Genomic DNA, 24,435 nt, shown 5'->3' with positions numbered 1-24,435 from the left:
AATAGACACAAAGTGTTCATCTGTGTGTATATATGAGCAAATAAGAGAGAGAATTGTATTTACCTAAGTGATTTTGTTGATGTTAGAGTAAGTTTGATTTTTCCACAAAGCAATTTAGTTTTCATAAAAAAGGAAGCTTAGATCATACCTTTTAGCTATATGGTTCTCAGGTTCATCAGTAATAAAAATTTACACCATTTTCTTAGGAAATGTAAAGGTTTTTAAGATAGTGAATTTTTCAAGCATAAGGAACTAGGCAAAATAGTTTTAACTTCTCCTTTAAGAAATGGTTAGTTGCTAGGAGACCACAAATAGGTGCTAATGATTCCAAGTTTCAGGCAGCTCTCAAGTAGGCTTGTATCTCTTTAGAAAAGATGTTTAATCCTGTTCACACCAGACTATGCCATTAATAATTAAATGCCTGATGGTTCTGTTCTCACAACATTTTAAATTTTCTTGAGGAAAATAGAAATAATTGGACGGTAGAAGAAAATAGTGCAGTAGAAAGCATCAAATTAATTTACTTAGGCCAACATTTGTTAAATGCCTTTTAGGTGTTGGGCCTGTCATCTCACTCTAGGGAAGCCACATTAAATAAGATGTTGGCTCTGCCTTTTAGGAGTTCCTTCTCTAGTTGAGGGAATAAACATCTAAACAATTAATTACAGTGCAAAATCACAAGTATAGGACATAGACGGTACTCAGTATATGGTAAGTGAATGGAATTTTACAATGCTGTGTAGAAAATCTGCAAAGGTAAAGAGGAAGGAATGACAGTCTTCAGCAATAGTTTAGAGTTGTTGATCTTTGAACTGTAAATTGAAGAGTGAGTGGTAGAGCTAAAAAGTGAGCAGGTTGAGAAGGCAGCCCAGAACATTCCAAGTAGAGAAGACAACTTAGGCAAAGGCGTGAAGGTGTTTTGAAGAAAAGAATGGAAGAATAGGACATATTAAAGGAAGGGAGACAAGTTGTATATGATTGACTCAGTGTGTGTACGGCAGAATGGGGAGAGAGAAGCTGGGTAGAAAGACTAGGCTTTCTAGAATACAAGTGGACTGGCATTTTAGAAAGATAACTGATTTTAGTGTGGAAGATGGACTAGAAGGAGGAAACCCAAAAGGTGGAGATGAATTAAAAGGCTGTTGAATTAAAATGAGAGAAAATAATGTCCTCTGAGATGGATGGGGGAGAGACTGAGAGCTATTTGGAGACAAGATTGGTAGAACTTGATGATTTATTCCAAATGGATGGGAGCATTCTGACTTTTAGATTTCTATCTCAAACTAGAAGGTTGATGGTAAGACTAGTAATCAAAACAAATGATTTTAAATTTTCACATATTGAATTTGTGCTTTAGGGATCTCAGATTAAAAAATGTCCCAGAAACAGTTGGAACTGTGTGTTCAGAGCTAAGGAAGCACATGACGGCAGGTTCTGTACTCTGTGTAGGTGACAGATGAGGCTGGGAAAGTGGGTAGGATTACCAGGGGTAGCCAGCCGCATGAGATCCTGGAAGTCCTGAAACTTGTCTTCTAAGGCATTGTCAAGGAAGAACAAAGGTTAGTTTTGAGGTGTTTCTAAGAATCCAAAATAAGTAATACAGGTGTATGAAAACCAGTCTTTATATTAATTGGCATCTAATGAATGTCCTGCAAGACTGTCAAAGAGTGCTTCATTTACTGTGTTAAAAATTCAGTAAAGCAAAGAAATAACTTAAGAAAATAAAAATTTGAGTTGTAAGATCTTTAAGTTAATGCACTTGTTTAGTCATTTCACTCATAATTAATTCATTAACTTTATTTTTTTTTTTAAAGATTTTATTTATTTATTTATTTGAGAGAAAGAGAGAGAGAAACAGCATGAGAGGGGAGAGGGTCAGAGGGAGAAGCAGGCTCCCCGCTCAGCCGGGAGCCCGATGTGGGACTCGATCCCAGGACTCCGGGACCATGACCTGAGCCGAAGGCAGTCGCTTAACCAACTGAGCCACCCAGGCGCCCTAATTCATTAACTTTAAAATTTAAGAAGTACAACATAATTTTACACAAGTCTATTTCTTTTGTAAGGAATATAATGTATAGGTGAATTAATTTTGTTAAATAGAATAATACTTCTCCAGTCCCAGTTCACTGATACTTTCTTCTTCTCACCTCAGAAGAAAAGTCTCTTTCAAAAGTGCCTTAGACTCTAAGAAAAGGTTTTCAACTCTCCACTGAGACCCACAGTGACAATATATTTCATTTCAGCTGAGTATACACGTGTTTTTATGTGTATGTAAAGCTGACACACACATTTCATGAGATACTACTTTACCCTGTTATATCTCATAAACTCTGATATTCCCTAAGATATTTTATTTTTTAAAATCCAGTAATTGCCCTACTAGGTGTTTACCCAAAGGGTATAAAAATACTGATTCATAGGGGTATATGCATCCTGATGTTTATAGCAGTATTATCAGAACCGCCAAATTATGGAAGAGCCCAAATGTCCATTGACTGATGAATGGACAAAGAAGATGTGGTGTGTACACACACACACACACACACACACACACACACACACACACACACACACACAGGAGTATTACTCAGCCATCAAAAAGGATGGAATCTTGCCATTTGCAACAATGTGGATGGAGGTAGTGTATTATGCTAAGTGAAATGAGTCAATCAGAGAAAGACAAATATCATATGATTTTACTTATATGTGGAATTTAAGAAACAAAACAGATGAACATAGGGGAAGGAAGAAAACAAAAGAGAGAGGCAAACCATAAGAGAGTATTAACTATAGAGAACAAACTGAGAGTTGCTGGAGGGAGGTAGGGGATGGGCTAAATGGGTGATGGGCATTAAGGAGGGCACTTGTTGGGATGAGCATTGAGTGTTATATGTAAGTGATGAATCACTAAATTCTACTCCTGAAACCAGTATTACTCTCTCTGTTAACTAACTAGAATTTAAATAAAAACTTGAAATAAAAATAAAGTAAAATCTGGTTACCACCCACTTAATTTATTTTATAGCTTACTAATGTGTCATGACCTGTCCAGACATTATTTGACCGCCTTAATCTCTTTTCAGTGTTTTGCTTTATTGATGCTTATTTTCTCACCTTCACTGAGTCTCTCTTATGAAATTGTAAGCATGTTCAATTCTCATTTATCTTAAAACAAAAAACTTTTCTCTCTTGCTCTAGTCATTTTTAAAATTATTACTGAATCTAACCTTCATTTACCTCAAATTTCTAATATATGTATAATAAATTTCTAATATATGTGTAATTCAACATTCCCATTACCTTGGCCCTTTTCCCTACACTTAGCAGTCTTGTACAAAATCAGTTCCCTTGATAATAGCAAACACTTATGTAACAGTTAATGTGCCAGGTTAAATACTTTACAAATACTAACATATTTAACTTAAAACAACAGTATAAAAAGTAGGTACTGTTACTGTCCACAGTGAGATTCAGTAGCTTGCAGGGAAACCTGGTTTCAAATCCAGGGATCATAGGTAGCTCACTCTTAATTTCTATAACACCACATTGCTATTTGTATTTTTCAACAAAGATATGTGTATACCCTCCTCCTCCTGATATATCATTTCCATTCAAAATCAATCTTATCAGCCTTAAGACTGAGATGTAGTATTGGAATAATCGTGTAGAAGTAGCAGTAGTTGGTAAGTGGTCTGGCTATATGCTTGTCTTACTTCAAAGGATAAGAATGAGGTCTTATTGGATATGGTGTCATTAAGTTTATTTCACAATGATGAGGAGGTTGGTTGAATGCCCAGCAAAAATGAAAATATATTCAGGGGTATATTGGTTTGCTAGGGCTGCCATAATAAAAGACCACAGCCTGGGTGGCTTAAATGACAGAAATGTATTTTCTCACCATTCTTGAGGCTGGAATTCCAAGGTCAGGGTGTTGCAGGTGTAGTTTTTCATGAGGCCTCTCTCTCAGCTTGCAGATGGTTGCCTTCTAGCTATGTCCTCACATGGCCTTTTCTTTTTGTGTGAACATTCCGGGTGTCTCTCTACTTGTAAGTATAGCAATCATATGGGAATAGGGCCCACTCATATACCATCAGTAGACCTTACTTACCTCTTAAAGACCCTGTCTCTAAATACAGTCATGTTCTGAGGTATACTGGGGGTTAGGACTTTATTATATAAGTTTTTGGGGGACACAGTTCAGTGTTTAACAAGGAGTTTCTTAACCATAAAAAGGGCAATCAGTTGTACACAGTTACCCTGGAAAGGATTGCGAATCAATTTAATGAAAATGAGAGCTAGCAAAAAGATATCAACAGAGTATTGATCCTGAATACTGACATCAGCAGGATAAAGGAGGCAATAGATTAGGAAATTGGAAGCACATTTTAATGATGTGTAGGAAGGAAGGACAAGACAGAATAATGTCCTAGCTTTGTTGACCTAACCAGCTTCCTTAGGTATAAGCAGACAGTTAATGTTCAGGGCTCTAAATAGCTTACATCTTTGTTGTGTGCCTGCCACTGAGAAAGTCTAAATTAATAGAGAGGGAGTAACCAATAGTGGGGATGTGGCAGATGAAGGCTCTTAGAGCATCTCTTTTTGAGATAATGTGCAAAGTTAAAATGTGTTTTTTTTGTTTGTTTTTTTGTTTTACAAATGAAGGGGTATTACTAACTTACAGATGTTATTTTTCTGTAATTCCAAGAACTGTACTATTTTATAACGGTAAGTGTAGTGAATATAACTCCTAATGTACTCAAAGTGTTAATGATTTCTTCCTTATTTTGGATCACATTTTCCTATTCTACATATTTAGTAATTTTTTTATTATATACTGGGCATTATGGTTTCTATGTTGTTGAGAGTCTGTAATCTGTTGTCTTCCTTTAAAGAATGTTGAGTTTTGTTCTGGTAGGTAGTTAATTTACTGGCAAATAAACTTGATCCTTTTTTTTCAAGCTTGATTGGGGTGGATCTAGACCTTTTAGGGGTGTCACCTGAATGCTTAGCATTTTCAGCATGGTATTTTACTCCACCAGTCAGATGTTCTGCATCTCCTAGTATATGTAACATTTGGACTTTCTATTCAGCTCACAGCTCTTACTCCTCAGTAGCTGTTTTCTACTGGGCCTTACAGTCTTGTGCATGTGGAGCTTATTATTCATCTAACAACTTAAGATCACCCCGTTTGGGCCTCATTTTTATGTGAAGTTATCTCTTTTCCAGTACCTTGTCCTGCAGATTCCAACTATTTCAGCAGCACCAAACTCTGATTTCTACTTCTTCAGTTAAGTGAAATCATTGTGTTCTCCTTGGGCTCTTACCTACCTCCGTATACTGAGGTCCAAAGAATGCCACCAGTCAGAAAGACAGAGTGATCCTGAGCTCACCTGTTGTATTTCTTTTCTTTCCAGAGACAGATATTGACTGTTGTCTGATGTTGAAAACCAGGAATTTCTTCTTAAGAAATTGAAAGCATCTTTAACTTGAGTTTTGATAAAATTAATTTCAGCTTGTTTTTTGCTGAGGTCAATTTTATATATTCATACTAACATTACTACTATTTTGAAGAAGTTAAACATGGCTATATATTAGCAACATATCAAAGATAAATCACACCAGCTTGAAACATTAATGTAAAATACTTTATAAAAGCCTCATCCTGAGGAGAAACCTGTTAAAATCACTTGTGTTCAGAAAAGTGTTCTGAGAATGGTTCTGTTAAGGAAAGTTTGTTTTCTTAGCTTTTGATGTCCTCGGGTAACAAAATCAACATTCTTCTGTATTTAATGAAAATAGTTTTGGAAGTAGCAACAGGTGTTTTGGTAATAAAAAAACTATTCATGGCTTAAATCATTAGGGTGCCCTATTTTCTTTATTATAATTACTGAAACAAGAGATTTTTAAATGAATCTGTTGCTATATAGACTTGAAGAAGAAGTTGAGGAAGTGGCCTTTTTGGTCTTTAGACCTATCATATGTAGCATAAGAATTTAGAGTTAGTAGATTTTAAAATAATTTATTACCTAAAAACAAAGCAGAAACATGTAGGTACTAGAAACCTAAGAATATCATTTTTATTGTCATCATAGAAGTAATACATTAATACATATAAAGTAAATGAGAAGTTAGTGACAAATTACTTTTTGAATAATTGTATGACTTTTTTTTATGACTGTAAATGTGTTTATTTAAATTCCCAATTTTATATTTTTTAACTTTCCAATTTTAAAATGTTCATTTGATATCTGCATTTAATAGGAATAATAGTTTATCTTAAAAAATGAACATGGATGAAGTAAATAATTGTTTGAAAGACATTTTACTCCATTTGATAAGAGAAGAAAAAAATACAAATTAATTTTAGATACCAGTTCGGTAAAAATTTACTTTTTTTTCTCCCTCCCTTTCTTTCTCCATCTTTGCTCTTCACTCTTTCTCTTTTTCTTTCCTCCTACCTGCTTTCTTTTTCTATTTAAAAAAAAATTAGATGTAATATTATTGTGTATTATTGTGATCTAAAGAAGAAAGTTCGAGGCCAGGTCTCCCGAAGTAGTGAGATAGTTATTTGCTGGCAGAGCTTCCAGTTGGCAGAGCTTCCAGTTACTTTTCTGAGAGATGACATTTGCATTTTGCCAGTTTATCTGGATAATTGCCTCTAAGTCTTCATTTTCAATAACTATAGAGGCATGGCATTAAGATGTATTTACACCATCCTTGACCAACCTTGATCGTTTATGATTGAATTGCTTACTTTTCCTTATTTGTGCTCTTTCTACTTCCCTAAATTTAGGATTCAAGGCATTCGTTTGAGTGTCATGATGGACTTGATATCTAACTCACTGATAACCAAGGTCTAGCTCTTGGCAAGATCTTAAATTTTTCATGATTATATTTAATGTTATTGTTACATAAGTTTTGGCAGCATACAATATGAAGCCACTTTAAATGAGAAAAAATATTAAACTTTGCAAAATTTTTAATTGCCATCTACACCTTTTTAAAAATGTACAAAATGTTAAAGGGATTTTTTTTAACAATGTTTTCCATTTAATTTTTTTTTTTTTAAGATTTTATTTATTTGAGAGAGAGAGAGATAGTGACAGAGATAGCAAGAGAGAGCACAAGCAGGGAGGAGAGGGGGAAGCAGGCTCCCACTGAGCAGGGAGCCTGATGTGGGGCTCCATCCCAGGGCCCTGGGATCATGACCCGAGCCGAAGGCAGCCACTTAACCAATTGAGCCACCCAGGCGCCCCTCCATTTAATTGTTATTTCTGGATTATTATCCCTTTATAGGTAAACATTGTATCTTAATATTTTAAAGGGTAGTTTTATAATATTTTATAAAGTGCAGGTGTCTAAACTATTACAGTAGGCATCAAAGATGATATGCAGAAGAATGTAGGTATTCTTTTTTGTTTCTCTTGAATCAGTACCTGAATCAGAAGGTTTAAGCAAAAATTTTGTGCTGATTCCACTCTAAGAAAATAACATAGCTTTTACTCAAATGATTTATGAACTCATTAAATTTATCTTTTTCCTCTGCAATTCAAATTGGTCAAATAAATCCAATGGCAATTATGGAGACAGTTTAAAGCACTTTGTATAGCATCCACAACAATTCTGTGACCTACAGGAAGTGTGTTATTGTCAGTTGAATACCGATTCTTGAAGGTACCTGTTTCTTTCACCCTTGTGTTTCTGTATTTTCTCTATCAAGTTATTTATCCTAGTTTCTTCCCAGTTATTTTTTCCCCTATTTTTGGCCTTAGTTAGGAATAGTACTCTTCGCTTTTATTTAGAGCACTTATAAATTTTTATTTTCATATATATAAATATGTATAGCTCTATTTATCTGTCTATATGAACAGTAACACACATATAGACTTTTTTTCTCCTTCTGTATTTTCCCAGCTGTGTTATGATAACTTACCCTGTGTTACTTGTTTTTTGGCTAAGATGTCTGATAACCATTATTTACAAATAATATACTCCTTTGTACAAGGTCAGAATATTCTCCACAAGGGCATTTTAAATGCCACCTCTAATGTAATGTCTTAGGTTTTGAATTCAGTGTTTGCTTTATAACGAATATTACAGGCTTTTTTTTTTTTATAAGTTATATTTATGAATAAACAAATAGATCAGACTTTTGTTATTTTTGCTCAAGTTTGTATTCAACTATAAAAGTTTTGCTGTCATTTAGATTTTATTTATAAAATCTTCAGTATTTTCCTTGCTGCTGTTTTCATTGAGAAATAATATTTTAAATACCTACAATATACTGAGCAATATGATGGACCATTATTCTAAATGATAGTTTATTATGGAATAATTACAAATATCAAAATGTGAGGGTACATATAGCATCTACTTCATTGGAAAGATGTTTGTGTCAATAGTTTTTACCTTTCTTTCATTTTATACAAAATTATAATGCCTAAAAAATTCTAGCCCGTTATAGTAGCAGTTTGTCCATTTTAATTCATGTCTAAGCATTCTAGTAAATGCATATGTGAAAAATCTTATTTTATGAATTTCAGGGAGAGTACGATGTGTAACTCTGTGAGGCCTACTATGCTATGATATCTCCACTTCCCATTTCATGATTAAAATACCTTAAAATCAAAATTTGGTCTTACTGGTCATTTATGAATTATAGTGGAGTAGCATTTTATATATATATATATACACACACACACACATATGTACTTAATTGAACCTTAGTTAACTGTATTTTCTAGGTAATTATAAATTTTACCAGGGGTGGAGAAACTTATATTTTTAAATAGTTCTGCCACTTGCCTGCAATTCTACTTAATGACCACTGATAATGGATGAAATCAAGCCTGACAAGAGTTAGTATCACTAGGAAAAACTTACGAACAAGTATGAGTAACTTTGAGATGTGGGGCTATTGACAAAGAAATGGTAAGCACTATTGAGGTAGCTAAGCAAGTAAGGTGATATCTTCATCCAGGAAAGAAGACAATGAAAAATTAATTGGGAACCATAGAGAAATCTGACTAAGGAAGCATTAGAGGAACTGATATGTCTTCCATGGAAGATTAAAATGATGACATGAACTGGGGAGGGCTAGCAAGTCAAATTTTTCTATATTGATGTGTGGTTAGGTTATTGAAGGCCTTGAGTAATTTTTTTTCAAAATACAGTTTTTCTACAAAACTGCACATGGTGGTAGTCATGAAATATTTAGGCATGAGTAGTAGTATACTACAGAATTATATACACTATGTATTACTATATTTAATGGGCAATTTAAGGAATTTTCAAGCACAGTTTTGATTAATTATGATTGTTTGCCATATGCACTGACTTTACAATAAGATTCAACCGTGCTGTGTATATTACTCCCTAGGGGACCCAGAACAGTTTTCCATACTTCATTTTTCCAAGTCTCTGACCTATTATGCAGTTATAGGATTAGTAAAAGATGCTATGGCAGCACGGAGGAGGGACATCTAATCAAGACATCTAAGGCTTCCTGACACAGTGAAATCTTTACTAAGATATCCAGATGGGTGAGAGTTAGCCAGTTGAAGGGTAGGTGGTAGAACACTGTATCTGGAAGAAAATCATTACGTTCAAAGTCCAAGAGGAGAGAGAAGAGAGAATGATATATCAAACAAAATTCAGTAAGGCTGTAAAAGTAAGTTGAATCAGGAAAAGAAAGCCGTTAATGAGCATTAGTGAGTTTTACCTTTGTCCTCAAGGTAGTGAACAAGGACATGACTTGATCAGATTCGCAGTTTAAGAAAAATTCTCCTAGATGTTTTCTAGGGAATGAATTGTAACTGTTTTAGCTATTTATAAGCTATAGCAATAATCTAGTGAAGGGATTATGGAAATACTGTGGATGCAGAGAATTATTGGAGAGCTTAAGAGCCTTTTAGGGAGTGCTGATTGGATGTGCAAGATGAAGTTTTGGAAGGCATCAAGAATGATTCCCAGTTTGGCTTTTGGCTAGTTATGGGATAGTGGCATTATAAAGGCTTTGTCCTGAGATTGCACATTACTAAGATAGCACGCTGAAAATGAGAAGTTAACACATTGCCAACAGTGATTGCCAACAGTAATACTGAAGCTTGCCAAACAAGCTTCATATAGAAAATCTAATGTAAAGGGTATACATTCATAATAAGCTGTAATAAATTTCCCAGTGTTAATTGTCTTTGTCAAATCAATGCTTAAAATTATTTTGCTGTTGTTTGTCTTAATTTTGAGTATTAAGGCAAAAGCATATACAATTATTTGTTTTAGCATAAAAACTTTACAGAATTTTTATTGAAAAATAAAAAAAAAAATCTATAGACAAAAATTCCCTAAGTTGCCCATTAAAAACAAAAGTGTAATGTAAAGAAAAGCATATAGATGTTTGGAAATAAAATTTCTGAAGAAAAACTTTCGCATTTGGGCAAGACATTTAATCCAATACTAACTTATTAAAAGTGCCTAAAAATGGCCTTAGAATGCATTTAGTTTTTCTTCTCAAATTCAGATAACGCAAGATAATAATTTTTAAAAAGCATAATGAATTATAGAATCAGGGCTCTTTTTTGTTTGTTTGTTTGAGTCTCATTGATGTCCAATGTTACATTAGTTTCAGGTGTACAACATAGTGATTTGACAAGTTTATACACTATGCTATGCTTACCACAAGTGTAGCTACCATCTGTCCCCATACAAGCCTATTACAGTGTCAGTGACTATATACCCTATGCTGTGCCTTTTATTCCCATGACTTATTCATTCTTTAAGTGGGAGCCTGTATCTCCCTCTCCCCTTCACCCATTTTGCCCAACTCCCACCCACCTCCGCTCTGGCAACTGTTCTCTGTATCTGCAGGTTTGATTCTGCTCCTTGTTTATTTGTTGTTGTTGTTTAGATTCCACTTTTGAGTGGAATCATATGGTATTTGTCTTTCTCAGTCTGAGTTACTTCACTTAGCATTACACCCTTCAGGTCCATCCATGTTGTTTCAAATGGCACCATCTCATCCTTTCTCATGGCTGTGTATTAATTCTGTTGTACACATACGCACACACCCCACATTTTCCTTATTCATTTGTCTGTTGATGGACTCTTAGGTTGCTTCCATATCTTGGCTATTGGAAATAATGCTGCAATAAACATAAGGGTAGTGTTTTCGTTTTCTTTGGATAAATACCCAGTAGTGGAATTATTAGATTATATGGAATTTCTATTTTAATTTTTTTTTTGAAGAACCTCCGTACTGTTTACCACAATGGCTACACCAAGTTACATTCCCACCAGCCGTGCACAAGGTTCCTTTTTCTCCACATCCATGCCAACACTTGTTATTTCTTGTCATTTTGATTTTAGCCATTCTAACAGGTGTGAGGTGATATCTCATTGTGGTTTTGATTTGCATTTCCCTGATGATAAGTGATGTTGAGCATCTTTTCATGTGTCTGTTGGCCATCTTTATGTCTTTGGGAAAATGTCTATTCAGGTCCTCTGCCCATTTTTAAATCAGATTGTTTGGGTATCTTTGGTGTTGAGTTGTGTAAGTTGTTTATATATTTTGGATATTAACCCCTTTATTGGATATATCATTTGCGAATATCTTCTCCTATTCAGTAGATTGTCTTTGTTTTATTGATGGTTTCCTTTGCTGTGCAAAAGCTTTTTATTTTGTTTTAGTCCAAATAGTCTGTTTTTGCTTTTGTTTCCCTCACCTTTGGAGAAGTATCTAGAAAAATGTTGCTACAGCCGATGTCATAGAAATTACTGCCTGTGTTCTCCTCTAGGATTTTTGTGGTTTCAGGTCTCACATCTAGGTCTTTAATCTATTTTGAGTTTATTTTTTTTGTATGGTGTTAAAAAGTGGTCCGGTTTCATTCTTTTACACGTAGCTATCCAGTTTTCCCAGCACCATTTATTTCAGGGCATTTTTTATACCAGAAGTAACTATTTGGTCTCACTTCTCCACACCTATTTTATAGATTAAAATAAAAACCCTCACAGAATTGCCTATAGTCATTTTGTCAGGGATTAAGAGTAACATGTAGGATCCTTCTGCAGTATTTATTAACTCAGTATAAACATTATCTTAGTTATTTGACAGTTTGGCAGAGAATTTTTTTTTTTTTTTTAATATTTAGTAAAAGTATTGCCTTAATCACATTTGGTTTGAAGGCTAGTTGGGACATGTCTAGCATCACGGATCTTTTTGAAAATCTTTCCACAGTTTTCAAGGGAAGCCTCTGAAATTTAGCCTCATATTTGCCTTTTTACAGAACCTCTATGAACTGGCTAAATTATATCACAAGGGCATGAATCTTATTATAAAGGAATTTAAAGAAGTGCAAATAGAGTGCTTTTTCTTAATGTATCAAAATTATTCCAAAATTTCCTAAGATTAAATAGATATTGGCAAAATGAAGTGGAAAAGTATATCATGTCACATAAACTCAAGTCAAGTTCTTCTTACCCCTGTTAATATTTAAAGTGAGGGTCTGTGATTTAGATTAGTGATTCTTATCTACCCATTTCACCGTTTAATTATGCAGCACTTCATTTTTGCCACTTTCATCCTATTCTGATTTTGACTTGCTAGTTAAACTACTGGTCTTGTCGTAGTTCTAACCAGTTAACCCAGAGTCACTGTAGATAATATGCTGGCAATACATTATTTAAAACAAAACAAAACTGAAAGATTCCTTATATTACTTCTTTAAAACAGGTTTATATTTCATCTGTTGTCTGATTTTTTTTTTTCATTCATACCAGTTCAGCGAAATCCTAAATTCTGTAAAAAGTCTAGGTTTTATTAAAAGTTGACCCAAATTAAAAAAAATGAAAATTTCAAAAACCTTTCAGTCTCTCTGAAGAAAACACCAAAAAAGTGCCTTCCATTGACAGAAAACCATACCTGACTCATGTACAAGAATGAAAGCTTTATGTTGAGTCCAAACATTTCATGACATAGGTCACAGGCAGAGGCCACTTTACAAAGCTGGTGAAAGGTGAAAAATTGTAGTTTTGTTTTCTGAAAACTCATTAACCATTAAAATTGTTTCCAGTGTTTGTTATTTTTAACTACAAAGTGATATAAATTGAAGGCTAATGTTGTTCTTTCATAAACTGCTTTTCCTCACTGATATTTTTCTTAATGTTAACTGAACTGGGAGCAGCAAGCATAGCTAATCAGTGGTATAGGATTTTGCATAGATTCGAAATAATTTTTAAGAAGTTATTTGTTAACATTGTTAGTATTTAAGCATTTATATCAATCAACTAATATTTATTGATGAGTTACTATGTGTGTAGAGACCCAGCTAGTCTGTCTTGTACTAACAGTGAATAAGACAAACTCAGCCCCTGCCTTCATGGAGCTTATAAATATTAGATAAATTATTACAGCGTGATGAAATCTAAAGATGTTGTGGGGCCATGTAAAGGATATCCAAAAAGGTCACAGTGTAGTTTCAATTTAGAAATGCTGTTTGAGGGGCGCCTGGGTGGCTCAGTCAGTTAAGCATCTGCCTTCAGCTCAGGGTCGTGATCCCACAGTCCTGGTATTGAGCCCTGCATCTGGTTCCCTACTCAAGTGGGGGGCCTGCTCCTCCCTCTCTCTCTGCCCCTTCCTCCCCCACTCGTGTGCTCGCTCTATCGCTCTACTTGCTCTCAAATAAATAAATCTTTAAAAAGAAAAGAAATGCTGTTAGAGTTCACTCTTAAAGATCCTAATAATTTAATTTTAAAATGCAGTTCTTTTCTTGTCATTTTACTCAGAGTGAGCTAGCCTTTTAATTTTCTCTTTTGGGAAATCTACTTCAGAGCCATCTGATACTGATGATTATTCTTTCAAAAGAAATATCCATAGAAGAAGAAAAATAATATAAGAAATCAAGTTATAATTAGTGCTTAATAATGGAAAAGAAAAATTGAAGCTTCACAGATTAATTTGGGAAAAAAAATAATGAAAGGTTGGAAAGCTGCACCTACTTTAGAATTTTCAAGTTAGTTCCTTTATAATTGCTTATGTGACTTATGGTTTTCTTGCGAATAGTAGTGTCCTTCTGCTCTACTCAACTGTAAAATTTTTGAATACCTGGTGGTGGTGTCTTCTGGATAATCCTTGACACAGAAAACAATATGTGTTGAATAAGTGAAGGAATGAATGAATCCTTAAGATTTAAAAAATTCAGTTCATTCGGAATTAAATTTTTTAAAAGTATTTTTTAAAAAGCATGTTGTTTTGTAGGTACAGAATAATACTTAATATATTCAAATTAATTTTTCTTAAATTCTCTGAATACTTTTAGAGTCTGTACTTTATCTTTAGTGGCCCACCCTGCCTCTGACATTGAGAGTATTGGATTTCCAAAGATGATCTCTTAAGTTATCCTAATGTCAGTAGGTATTTGTCATTAAGTCTCACTTCCAGCTGTGCTGGCTAAAAGAGGAACCTGACTTTTGGAAAAGTATATGTATGTTGAATATGCACACACACACACACACATACTCTTTTAAGTGTTTAGTGTGATGTTAATTATCAGTTTACTTGGTGATTGCTGATTAATAAGTTAAACCATTGACTTTTTGTGTAAGGTGGTCATCATTTATTCAGATTAGATTGTGAAAACTGGGTAGCAGCTGATTACAGATTTGAAAAAGGGCTCTTTGATGAATGGTGAGGGAAAATAATGTTTGCTTGTTTGGTCAGATTAGAAATTTCCTACCTCCAGATAGCCCACTTTAAGATACTATTCATTGAAGTATGGTGTGACCTACCTTATCTTAGCTTTTTTTTTTTTTTTTGCTTATCTTTATACCTGTCAGTAAGACAAACTACAGAACATGAAGGAGCCCAAGTCATTGGTTTGTTGTTTTCTCTGGTGAAAGAAATAGTGTTGTGTCTGTTTTTTTTTTTTTTTTTTTTCTTTTTTGTAGTTTTGGATTTACTTAGGGTAGTAGCTTAAGGTTTGGATTTTGGGTTTTCCTCTCAATATTTTATATCTTTTGAAATAAAAAAGAATGACTTATTGAATGTAAATACTTCATAAAACATTTGTGAAATTAATAATAGTGAAAACAGCCATAGCAGACAGGCTACTGTATATTCATAACAGATAACAATTCCATGACAATTGGGCTATTTTGAGTTTAGAAAACCATGAATTCATCTGACTTTGAGTTTTTTATTGTTTTACTTTTATGTCTCTATTAAGCTATAGATGATAGCCTGAAAGTTCTTCAAATTAATCTAAATTCCTCTCAACTTGATCTTTTATAAGGATACACACACTTTGTTAATAATACTTAACTGCTGAAATCAAATATTTCTGACACTGTGATTTATAAGTCATTTTGTCTCATTTAATCATGTCAGAAATCATGGTTAAAATATGTTTCTCATCTTAGGAACTTAAATTCTGTAATATGCCCAAGGTAAATGGCAGAACTAGAGATCCAGACCCAGGTCTTCTGATTCTCTTTTTCTCTACACCTCATTTAGAAGGCCATAAGTAAATAAGTTTTGGTTTAAAAAAAGTAAAATAGGGGCGCCTGTGGCTCAGTTGGTTAAGCGGTTGCCTTCGGCTCGGGTCGTGATCCTGGAGTCCCAGGATCGAGTCCCACATCAGGCTCCCTGCTCAGCAGGGAGTCTGCTTCTCCCTCTGACCATCCCCCCTCTCATGTGCTCTCTCTCTCTCTCATTCTCTCTCTTTCAAATAAATAAATAAAATCTTAAAAAAATAAAAAATAAAAAAAAATACACATTTGAAAAAAATTTCAAGTCTTCATATTTCTCATTGTAACACTATTGGGTAATATATTAGGGATATTTCAAGGTATAATTTATAGCCTCTAGCTGTAAGGTATTCATAGTCCTTGATCTAATTGAAGAAAAAATAGATATACATAAAAAGAGAATTAACAAAATAAGACCATATGTGTGAAGTGAGTGGTTCAGACTATAAGCCTTACAGAGTCAGGAGAGATTGCTGTGGACTGGAACTAGTAGGGATGACTGAAATGACTGAAGTGGGCTGTGCTGGAAGGGAGCACATAGCTGAGCCAATAGTTTACCAGGTAGTTTAACTCATGGGATTTATGCAGATTGCTGGCAATTTAGCCAACAGTGTCATTTTGTCTGGACATTGAGACATTGGGAGTATGCAGAGAAGCCAACACTGCCTCTCATGTCTGAAATACGACTGCCAAACTCCTGCAGTTCTTCTGTCAGATGAGAAGAAGTGTGGCTTTCTGTGGAGCCACCTTTCACAATAATAAGGCTTGTGTAAAGATTCCCCATTTTCTAGGTTCAGTGAACCTAATGAGAACTTGAAATTCATCCCACAGCTCTGCCCATCAGTGTTTCAGCTGTAGTATGTTCATTGGCAAGAGTTTCTTCTTCTCTTTTGTTTTCTTTTAAAAAAAAATTCCTGGAAATGGTGAAAGACACATTGTTATGACAGAGACTGATGATAATAGTAAAAACTGAGAATTCTGGAGGTGAAATCTCAGGGAAAAAAAAAAACAGTCAATATTGAATTCATAGTCTTCTGCCTAGATTTGAAAGGTTGCAAATTTATTTAGCATATCTCTGTCTCCTTTTTCTTCTCCCCTCCTTCCTTGCTGCCCATACTTATCCAAGCATTTTCTGTATCTTTTGCTCGTGAACACTACTCCAGCCAGGCCACATTCCTTCTTATTACCCTTTGAACATTTGCCGTTCTTTTCCAACTCTCTTCAAGTTCTTTTTCATACATAAAATGAGTATATACAACCAGGTAAACTTAATATGAATTGATTTTTTTCCTTGAAAATGGGATGCAGTACTTGAAAGTGAAAACTTTGGTTGTTGCCCTTAAAAATATGTATGGTTATGAATAATACAATTTGGAAGTCCCATGTTTGACTTCGTAGATACAGATAGAGATAAAGGTTTATTTCAGATCCCTTCTGCTGAATATAAAATGGCTTTGCTTGTTTGGAGACCATGAATCATTTTTCAAGGGATCCATTATCAGAATAGAAATAAAGTATCCAGCATCAAGACCAAATGAAATAAGACCAAACATTAGCACAGTAAAGGTTAGAGGTAGGATGGGTGGAAATTTGAGGACTGCTTGAGATGAGCAGTTAATATCTAGGTACCAGTATGGGACTTGTGCCTCTTTTTCCTGGTTTCTGGCATTGAGGGGTGGAGAAGAAAGGATAGGATGGAACCTTTTCCCTTTTATTAAAGTCTATATAAATATTACCAAAACTTTCTTTTAAAGGAATTTATGAATTAAGAAAATCTATTATAATATAATTTGCTATTACATGTATGTAATAAACTGAAGGGAAAACTGTTTCTCACAGTACAAATACAAACCAAAAAAGATATATTTAGTTTAAACAGTAATTAACTTATATGCTAGCCCTTTTTCGTCATGACAGCATTAGAGAGAGGCTACCCTGTAATTGTCAAGAGAAAGGAATACAAATAAGGTGCAGTGAACTGACCTGAAACATTTGGTTATACACAGCTTCTAGGTTCTTTGTGATAAATAATGGTAGATACCAAGAGGTTTGAAGTATGAGGCTAATAATAACAAATTACCAGATTAGGTTTTCCCCCACACACAATTATCAACTTAATATTTACTAACAAGTAAGCACAAAATAATTCATAAACCTGTTCTATAAACTTGAAGAAATTCCAGCTGTCTGTCTTTTTAGATGTTTCAGTCACACTCTCATATAAAAAGTTCACTTTTGGCAAATAAAAAGATTCCTGAGGCAGAAGTGATGCTTTTTCCTGACATCAGGCCACCAATTGTCCAGAGTTCACAACTGGACCCAAAACCACTTAAAAATTTAGCACAGGGTATCATCTCCAAGATTAAACAGACCTCAGTGGATTATAGCCTGTTTGTAAAATGGTGGAGAGTATCTCTAAAATATTTTAGTCAATTCGTATATCTGGAATACATTTAATTTCCACTCATGAGAGCCCATATGCAATATTCATCATGTTTGTTTTCATGCCTTGTGTTTACTAAGAGACACACATTTTTGTCATTCACTATACTAATTAATAATCTATTATTCACTGATATACAAATAACAAAAGTGCTTCTAGAAGCCCCCTCAAGATATGGACTTTATTTTTAGAATCTCAACAGTCTGCTCCTAGGCTGTGCTTTTTTTTTTTTTTTTTATTTAAGTTCAATTTAGTTAACATATAGTGTATTATTAGTTTCAGGGATAGAATTTTGTGATTCATCAGTTGCATACAACACCCAGTGCCCATTACATTAAGTGCTCTCCTTCATGCCCATCACCCAGTTAAGCCATTCCCTATCCATCTCCCCTCCAGCAACCCTCAGATTGTTTCCTAGAGTTAAAGAGTCTCTTATGGTTTACCTTCCTCTCTGTTTTCATCTAGTTTTATTTTTCCTTCCTTTCCTCTATGTTCATCTGTTTTGTTTCTTAAATTCCACATATGAGTGAGATCATATAATAATTGTCTTTCTCTGACTTATTTCACTTAGCATAATACCCTCTAGTTCCATCCATATTGTTGCAAATGGCAAGATTTCAGTTTTTTTGATGGCTGAGTAATATTCCTCTGTGTGTGTGTGTGTGTGTGTGTGTGTGTGTGTGTGTGTGTACATTTTCTTTATCCATTCATCGCTTGATGGATATCTGGGCTCTTTCCATATCTTGGCTATTATGGACATTGCTGCTATAAACATTGGGGTGCATGTGCCCCTTCGAATTATAGTTTTTGTATCCTTTGAATAAATACCTAGTAGTGCAATTGCTGGATCATAGAGTAGTTCTATTTTTAAGTTTTTGAGGAAACTCCATACTGTTTTCCAGAGTGGCTACACCAGTTTGCATTCCCACTAACAGTTAAGAGGGTTCCCCTTTCTTCGCATCCTTGCCAACATCTGTTGTTTCCTGTGTTGTTAATTTTAGCCATTCTGACTGGTGTGAGGTGGTATCTCATTGTGGTTTTGATATGTATTTCCCTGATGCCAAGTGATGTTGATTAAAATTTTCATGTGTCTGTTGGCCATTTGTATATTTTCTTTGGAGAAATATCTGTTCATGTCTTCTGCCCATCTCTTGACTGGATTATTTGTTCTTTGGGTGTTGAGTTTGATAAGTTCTTTATGGATTTTGGATACTAGCCCTTTATCTCATAAGACATTTGCAAATATCTTCTCCCATTCTGTAGGGTTGTCTTTTGATTTTGTTGACTGTTTCCTTTGCTGTGAAAAATCTTTTTATCTTGAGGAAGTCCCAATAGTTCATTTTTGCTTTTGTTTCCCTTGCCTTTGGAGATGTGTCTAGTGAGAAGTTGCTGCGGCCGAGGTCAAAGAGGTTGCTGCCTGTGTTTTCCTCTAGAATTTTGATGGATTCTTTTCTCACATTTAGGTCTTTCATCCATTTTGAGTTTATTTTTGTGTATGGTGTAAGAAAATAGTCCAGTTTCATTCTTCTGCATGTGTCTGTCCAATTTTCCCAACACCATTTATTGAAGAGACTGTCTTTTTTCCACTGGGCATTCTTTTTTTTTTTTTTTTTTTTTTTTTATTTGAGAGAGAGAGTGAGAGAGAGAGAGAGCACAAGAGGGAGGAGTGGGAGAGGGAGAAGCAGACTCCCTGCCGAGCAGGGAGCCCGATGCGGGACTCGATCCCGGGACTCCAGGATCATGACCTGAGCCGAAGGCAGTCGCTTAACCAACTGAGCCACCCAGGCGCCCCTCCACTGGGCATTCTTTACTGCTTTGTCTAAGATTAGTTGAATATAAGTATTTGACAAAAAGCAGCATCCTTTCTTGATAAAAACCCTCTACCATATAGGGATGGAGGGAACATACCTCAACATCATAAAAGCCACACAGGAAATACCCACAGCAAATATCATCCTCAATGGAGAAAAACTGAGATCTTTTCCCCTAAGGTCAGGAACACGACAGGGATGTTCACTCTCACCACTGTTGTTCAACATAATACTGGAAGTCCTAGCCTAGCAATGAGATGACAAAAATAAATAAAAGACATCCAAATTGGCAAAGAACAAATCAAACTTTCAGTCTTCGCAGACGACATGATACTCTATATAGAAAACCAAAAGACTCCACCAAAAAATTGCTAGAACTGATAATAGGAATTCATCAAAGTCATAGGATATAAAATCAATGTACAGGAGTCAGTTGCATTTCTATAGACTAACAATGAAGCAGAAGTAGGAGAAATCAAGGAATTGATCCCATTTATAATTATGCCAAAGACCATAAGATACCTAGAATAAACCTAATCAAAGAGGAAAAGGATCTCTGAAAGCTATAGAACACTTATGAAAGTAATTGAAGACACAAAGAAATGGAAAAACATTCCATGCTCATAGATTGGAAGGACAAATATTGTTAAAATCTCTGCTAACTGAACATAATAAAAAAAATGTCTATGCTATCCAGAGCAATCTACACATTCAGTGCAATCCCTATCAATCCTAAAATTTGTATGGAACTAGAAAAGACCCTGAATAGCCAAAGGAATGTTGAAAAAGAAGACCAAAGCTGGAGGCATCACAATTCTGGACTTAAAGCTGTGATCATTAAGACAGTATGGTACTGGCACAAAAACAGACACATAGATCAATGGAACAGAATAGAGACCCAGAAATGGACCTTCAACTCAATGGGCTGTGCATTTTTGAGTAGGTGCTAGCAACACCTGGGTTATAGCTCACCCTGACTAACAACATACATTTAATTGCATTGTATTTTAAAGTAAATTACTTACAAATTATATGCATAACAAATAGTATAACCATATTACATATAAAACATGCTTTTGGGTGCCAATGTGTTAAGTCATTATTTGGAGTTTTGAAATGAATGGCAGAACTTTTTGGTAACTTTATCTTTTTTAATCTTACCCTTACCATTTTAATTTAAACAAATTTAACATTATTACCTCCTAGATGTCCAACATGTCATTAAATGCATTTTTTTTTTCATTTTTCAAGTCTATCTACAGTTGAAATGTCTTCTAACTCTGACATTCTTACTAGCTTTGTTTATAGGCAAGCCTGTACTTTGTTAATTGCTTATGTGACTGAGTAAACCCTGGGTGAGAGCAGACTGGCGAAAAAAAATCAGGAAACCAGAATTATCTTCCATAATCATCTCATGGCTTCATAAAATTATGGAAGTTGTTCAGCTTGATGTATTCAAAGAAACACCCTTTGTTATCTATCCTTCTCTATTCCTAGAATAGTACTAGCTAGTAAAATAATGTATGCGAAATGTAGTAGAACTTATGTGGCCTAATGACTTAAATAGCTTTGGAAAGTAAAATATCCTTTAATCAGTAATCAGTAAATATTTGATGAAGAAATACTTTATCCACTAAGGAGAAATATTTTTTTGTTGTCATGTGATAAAATATCAACTCAAAGTCTGTGTGATTTGGTCAAGTTACTTAACCTTTCTAAAGCCTTGGCTTCTTCATAAGTAAAACGAAGGTAATAATAGTAAGTACTTCACAAGGTTAAAGATTAATAAAATAATATGTTTAAAACCCATAGCAAAGTGTCTACCACATATGTTCTAAAAAATGGAGCCATTTCAAGGAAAAAAAAAAAAGCACCCAAAGAAGACTTTCAAGAGAAAGTGAATCACTTGGTCAACAGTGTCCAAGTGATCTCCGGTCACTCAGAGAAGCATGGGCTGCAGCAAGTGGGAATTCAAAATACCAGCTTTTCTTCTAGGATGTGATATATGTGTGCCTGATAAACCACTCATTCTGCAGAATTGCACACTAAAAACAATAGAGCCTATGGGGAAAAAAATTAAGGTTTAGGCAGACCACTCAAAATCTATGCAGCTTTACATTGTTGTTGTTAGTTCTCTAGTTACAATCCTAATGAAAATATTAACTCCGTTAACTCTCTAGCGACATTTGCACCCAACATCACAGTCCACTAACCATTTGCATCACATTTCCTCTCAAATGGAGTAGATGGCAGTTACTGAATGCATTCTAATAGTTTGATGAAAATTAAACATCTGATTCAGCTACAGGGAGAAACATCTTCACAGCTTCTTTCTGTAACAGAAAGCTTAACTGTTGAAAAGTCTAGGGTTCTTGACTCCACTCAGCCAACCCCTCTTTGTGCTACAGGAATTGACTTGTCCAGGATTTTTGCCACTCATCTCCATCTTTTTAGGACTTTATACATTGTGAAGGCCTTCTCTTTAATTGGGATGAAAGCTTGCCCCTGATCACCTTAAAATGTTAACATGCTAGACAAAAATCATATGAACCAGCAGGACGCCCAAAGTCCAAATTATATTGATATTGTTCATTATTTACCAATGGCAAAGGAGCTCTTTTATATAAATATGTATTTACTTAAGTATACTATGTATTAGATGAATGAATTCTGAACTCCCCTAAAGCTCTTTGGAACTAAGTTGTTTATAGAGAATAAAGGAATATAAATCAAACATGTTTCTCTTGTTGCTTCTGTTTCATGTATATCAAACACTTTTAGGGGTAGTTTAATGACTTAGATACAATAGAGACATCTGTTAGACATTTTTCCTGTTCTCATTCCCTACAGTTGGCTGAAAAGTCTATGAAATTATCTCTGGATCACTAGCAGAAGTCTCCATTCCTGTTAATTACTGTTTAGTATCAATTTGATTTATCCTATTCCTATAGCAGTATTTGCCCCCCCCCAAGAAAAAACATCTTATAGAGGCGCCTCTAAGGCATTTCTATCTAATTCTAGCATTGAAAGATCAAACTGTGCCTTCGATGTATTTGGGAGGGTTATTGTGCAAGATAGGCAGAGACCATTTTGATCAAATTATTCCATGTGTATAATATACTTTATGTTTTATATTGGTATTAAAGTATTATAATCTAACTGGTCCACTTAACCAAATCTTCATGAATTTTTTAAAAATAGTTTTACTGTATTTTAAGTGTCACTTCATATCAGTGCAGCAAGTTCTTACTTTTTATGCATAATTTTGTTGGGTCACACTTTTATGTCATTTTATTTTAGCTACTTTAAGAGGAGATGATTCCATTATTTCAAGTCCTGATGTCACGGATATTGCACCAAGTAGAAAGAGGAGGCAGCGGATGCAAAAGAATCTTGGGACAGAACCTAAAATGGCTTCTCAGGTACATGGGCCTCAAGAAAAGGAGAAGTAAGTCATTTTATTTTTTGCCAAATGATGAAATATCATTTAAAAAATCTAATATCTGATCTCAAAAATTATATTTTCATTTCTGAGTTTACTTAAGGCTATTTTTAAAGAACAAGAATTGTGATTTTGGAAAGTGTAAAATGTTCAAATCAATATATTTTCTCTGGTATTTGGTTAGTTCCTATTAATATTTAAAGCAGAAGTGCTAAAAATATAAGCAAAATGTTTTTTTCTTGTGGTTTTTATAGATTAATTAGAAATGGCGTGTAGATACTAAAAATATTAGAATCCAGCTTGTTTTCAGTAAAGTGTTTCAATCTAATTTACTGCTTTAAACAGACCCATATAGCATTTGAATTAGCTACTTGATTTGGTTATGCTTGGAATTTTCTCAAGTGAAAAGTCTCATTCTAGTCATCTATTTCTTTCTATTAAATTTTGGAATTACGTGCTTTATTGTTAGAGTTTTTCACTCTTCATTCACATACCCTCCTTTGATCTGCATCCCAGTTTAGTTGTAATGAATTGAGGACTTGGGATAATTAACACTTTATTGTAGCAAAACAGCATTTATAAAGAATAATTTATCAGTTGAATCCAAAATGAATGTGCACATCATTTGTATGCTTGGATATATGTATGTGTGCCCTTAGAATTTCTTTCTTTTTCTGTAAACTTTTTATTAACTTTTAGCGAGTAGTTATTAAACAATAGCCATATGACAAATGATATTACAGGTCAGTGGTTTCACAGTGTGAAATGACGACCTCTGGGGGTATCCATAAGCTCATCCCTTCTTCAATTCCATACCTATGTGGAATATATTTCGTATAATGCAATTAAAATAACATGTAAGATCTGATGGAATGCAGGGGCTTATGAGAATCCAACTCTTTTCATTCAAGCCAGCCATGAAACAGATATGCAAAAGTGTAAAAGATTGCTCTCACAAGAGTTTTGGGGAAATATAATGATCTTTCATAAAGAATATGATATCCATGTTATCATATACTGGGTTTATTATTACTTTTAAATGAATAAAGATATAAAAATTTTCAGGTTTTAATTTTTTTTTTTTAAGATTTTATTTATTTATTTGACAGAGAGAGAGACACAGCGAGAGAGGGAACACAAGCAGGGGGAGTGGGAGAGGGAGAAGCAGGCTTCCAGCGGAGCAGGGAGCCCGATGCGGGGCTCGATCCCAGGACCCTGGG

General features: G+C 34.5%; 1 protein-coding gene across 4 annotated transcripts in view; it reads left to right on the top strand.

Moving 5' to 3' along the window:
• Nucleotides 1–24,435, top strand: part of XRCC4 (X-ray repair cross complementing 4) — a 309,118-nt gene that overhangs the window by 128,472 nt on the left and 156,211 nt on the right. For all 4 annotated transcript variants that reach the window (XM_078067092.1, XM_036067086.2, XM_078067094.1 and 1 more), the window contains exon 7: nucleotides 23,074–23,221. In XM_078067092.1, coding sequence (XP_077923218.1) covers nucleotides 23,074–23,221 — 148 coding nt within the window. The remainder of the gene's footprint in view (nucleotides 1–23,073; nucleotides 23,222–24,435) is intronic.

This window comes from Halichoerus grypus, chromosome 2, assembly GCF_964656455.1.
Source record: "Halichoerus grypus chromosome 2, mHalGry1.hap1.1, whole genome shotgun sequence".
Classification (NCBI taxonomy): domain Eukaryota; kingdom Metazoa; phylum Chordata; class Mammalia; order Carnivora; family Phocidae; genus Halichoerus; species Halichoerus grypus.
The sequence above is the reverse complement of the archived record's forward strand: the minus strand, read 5'-3'. Positions and strand labels throughout refer to the sequence as shown.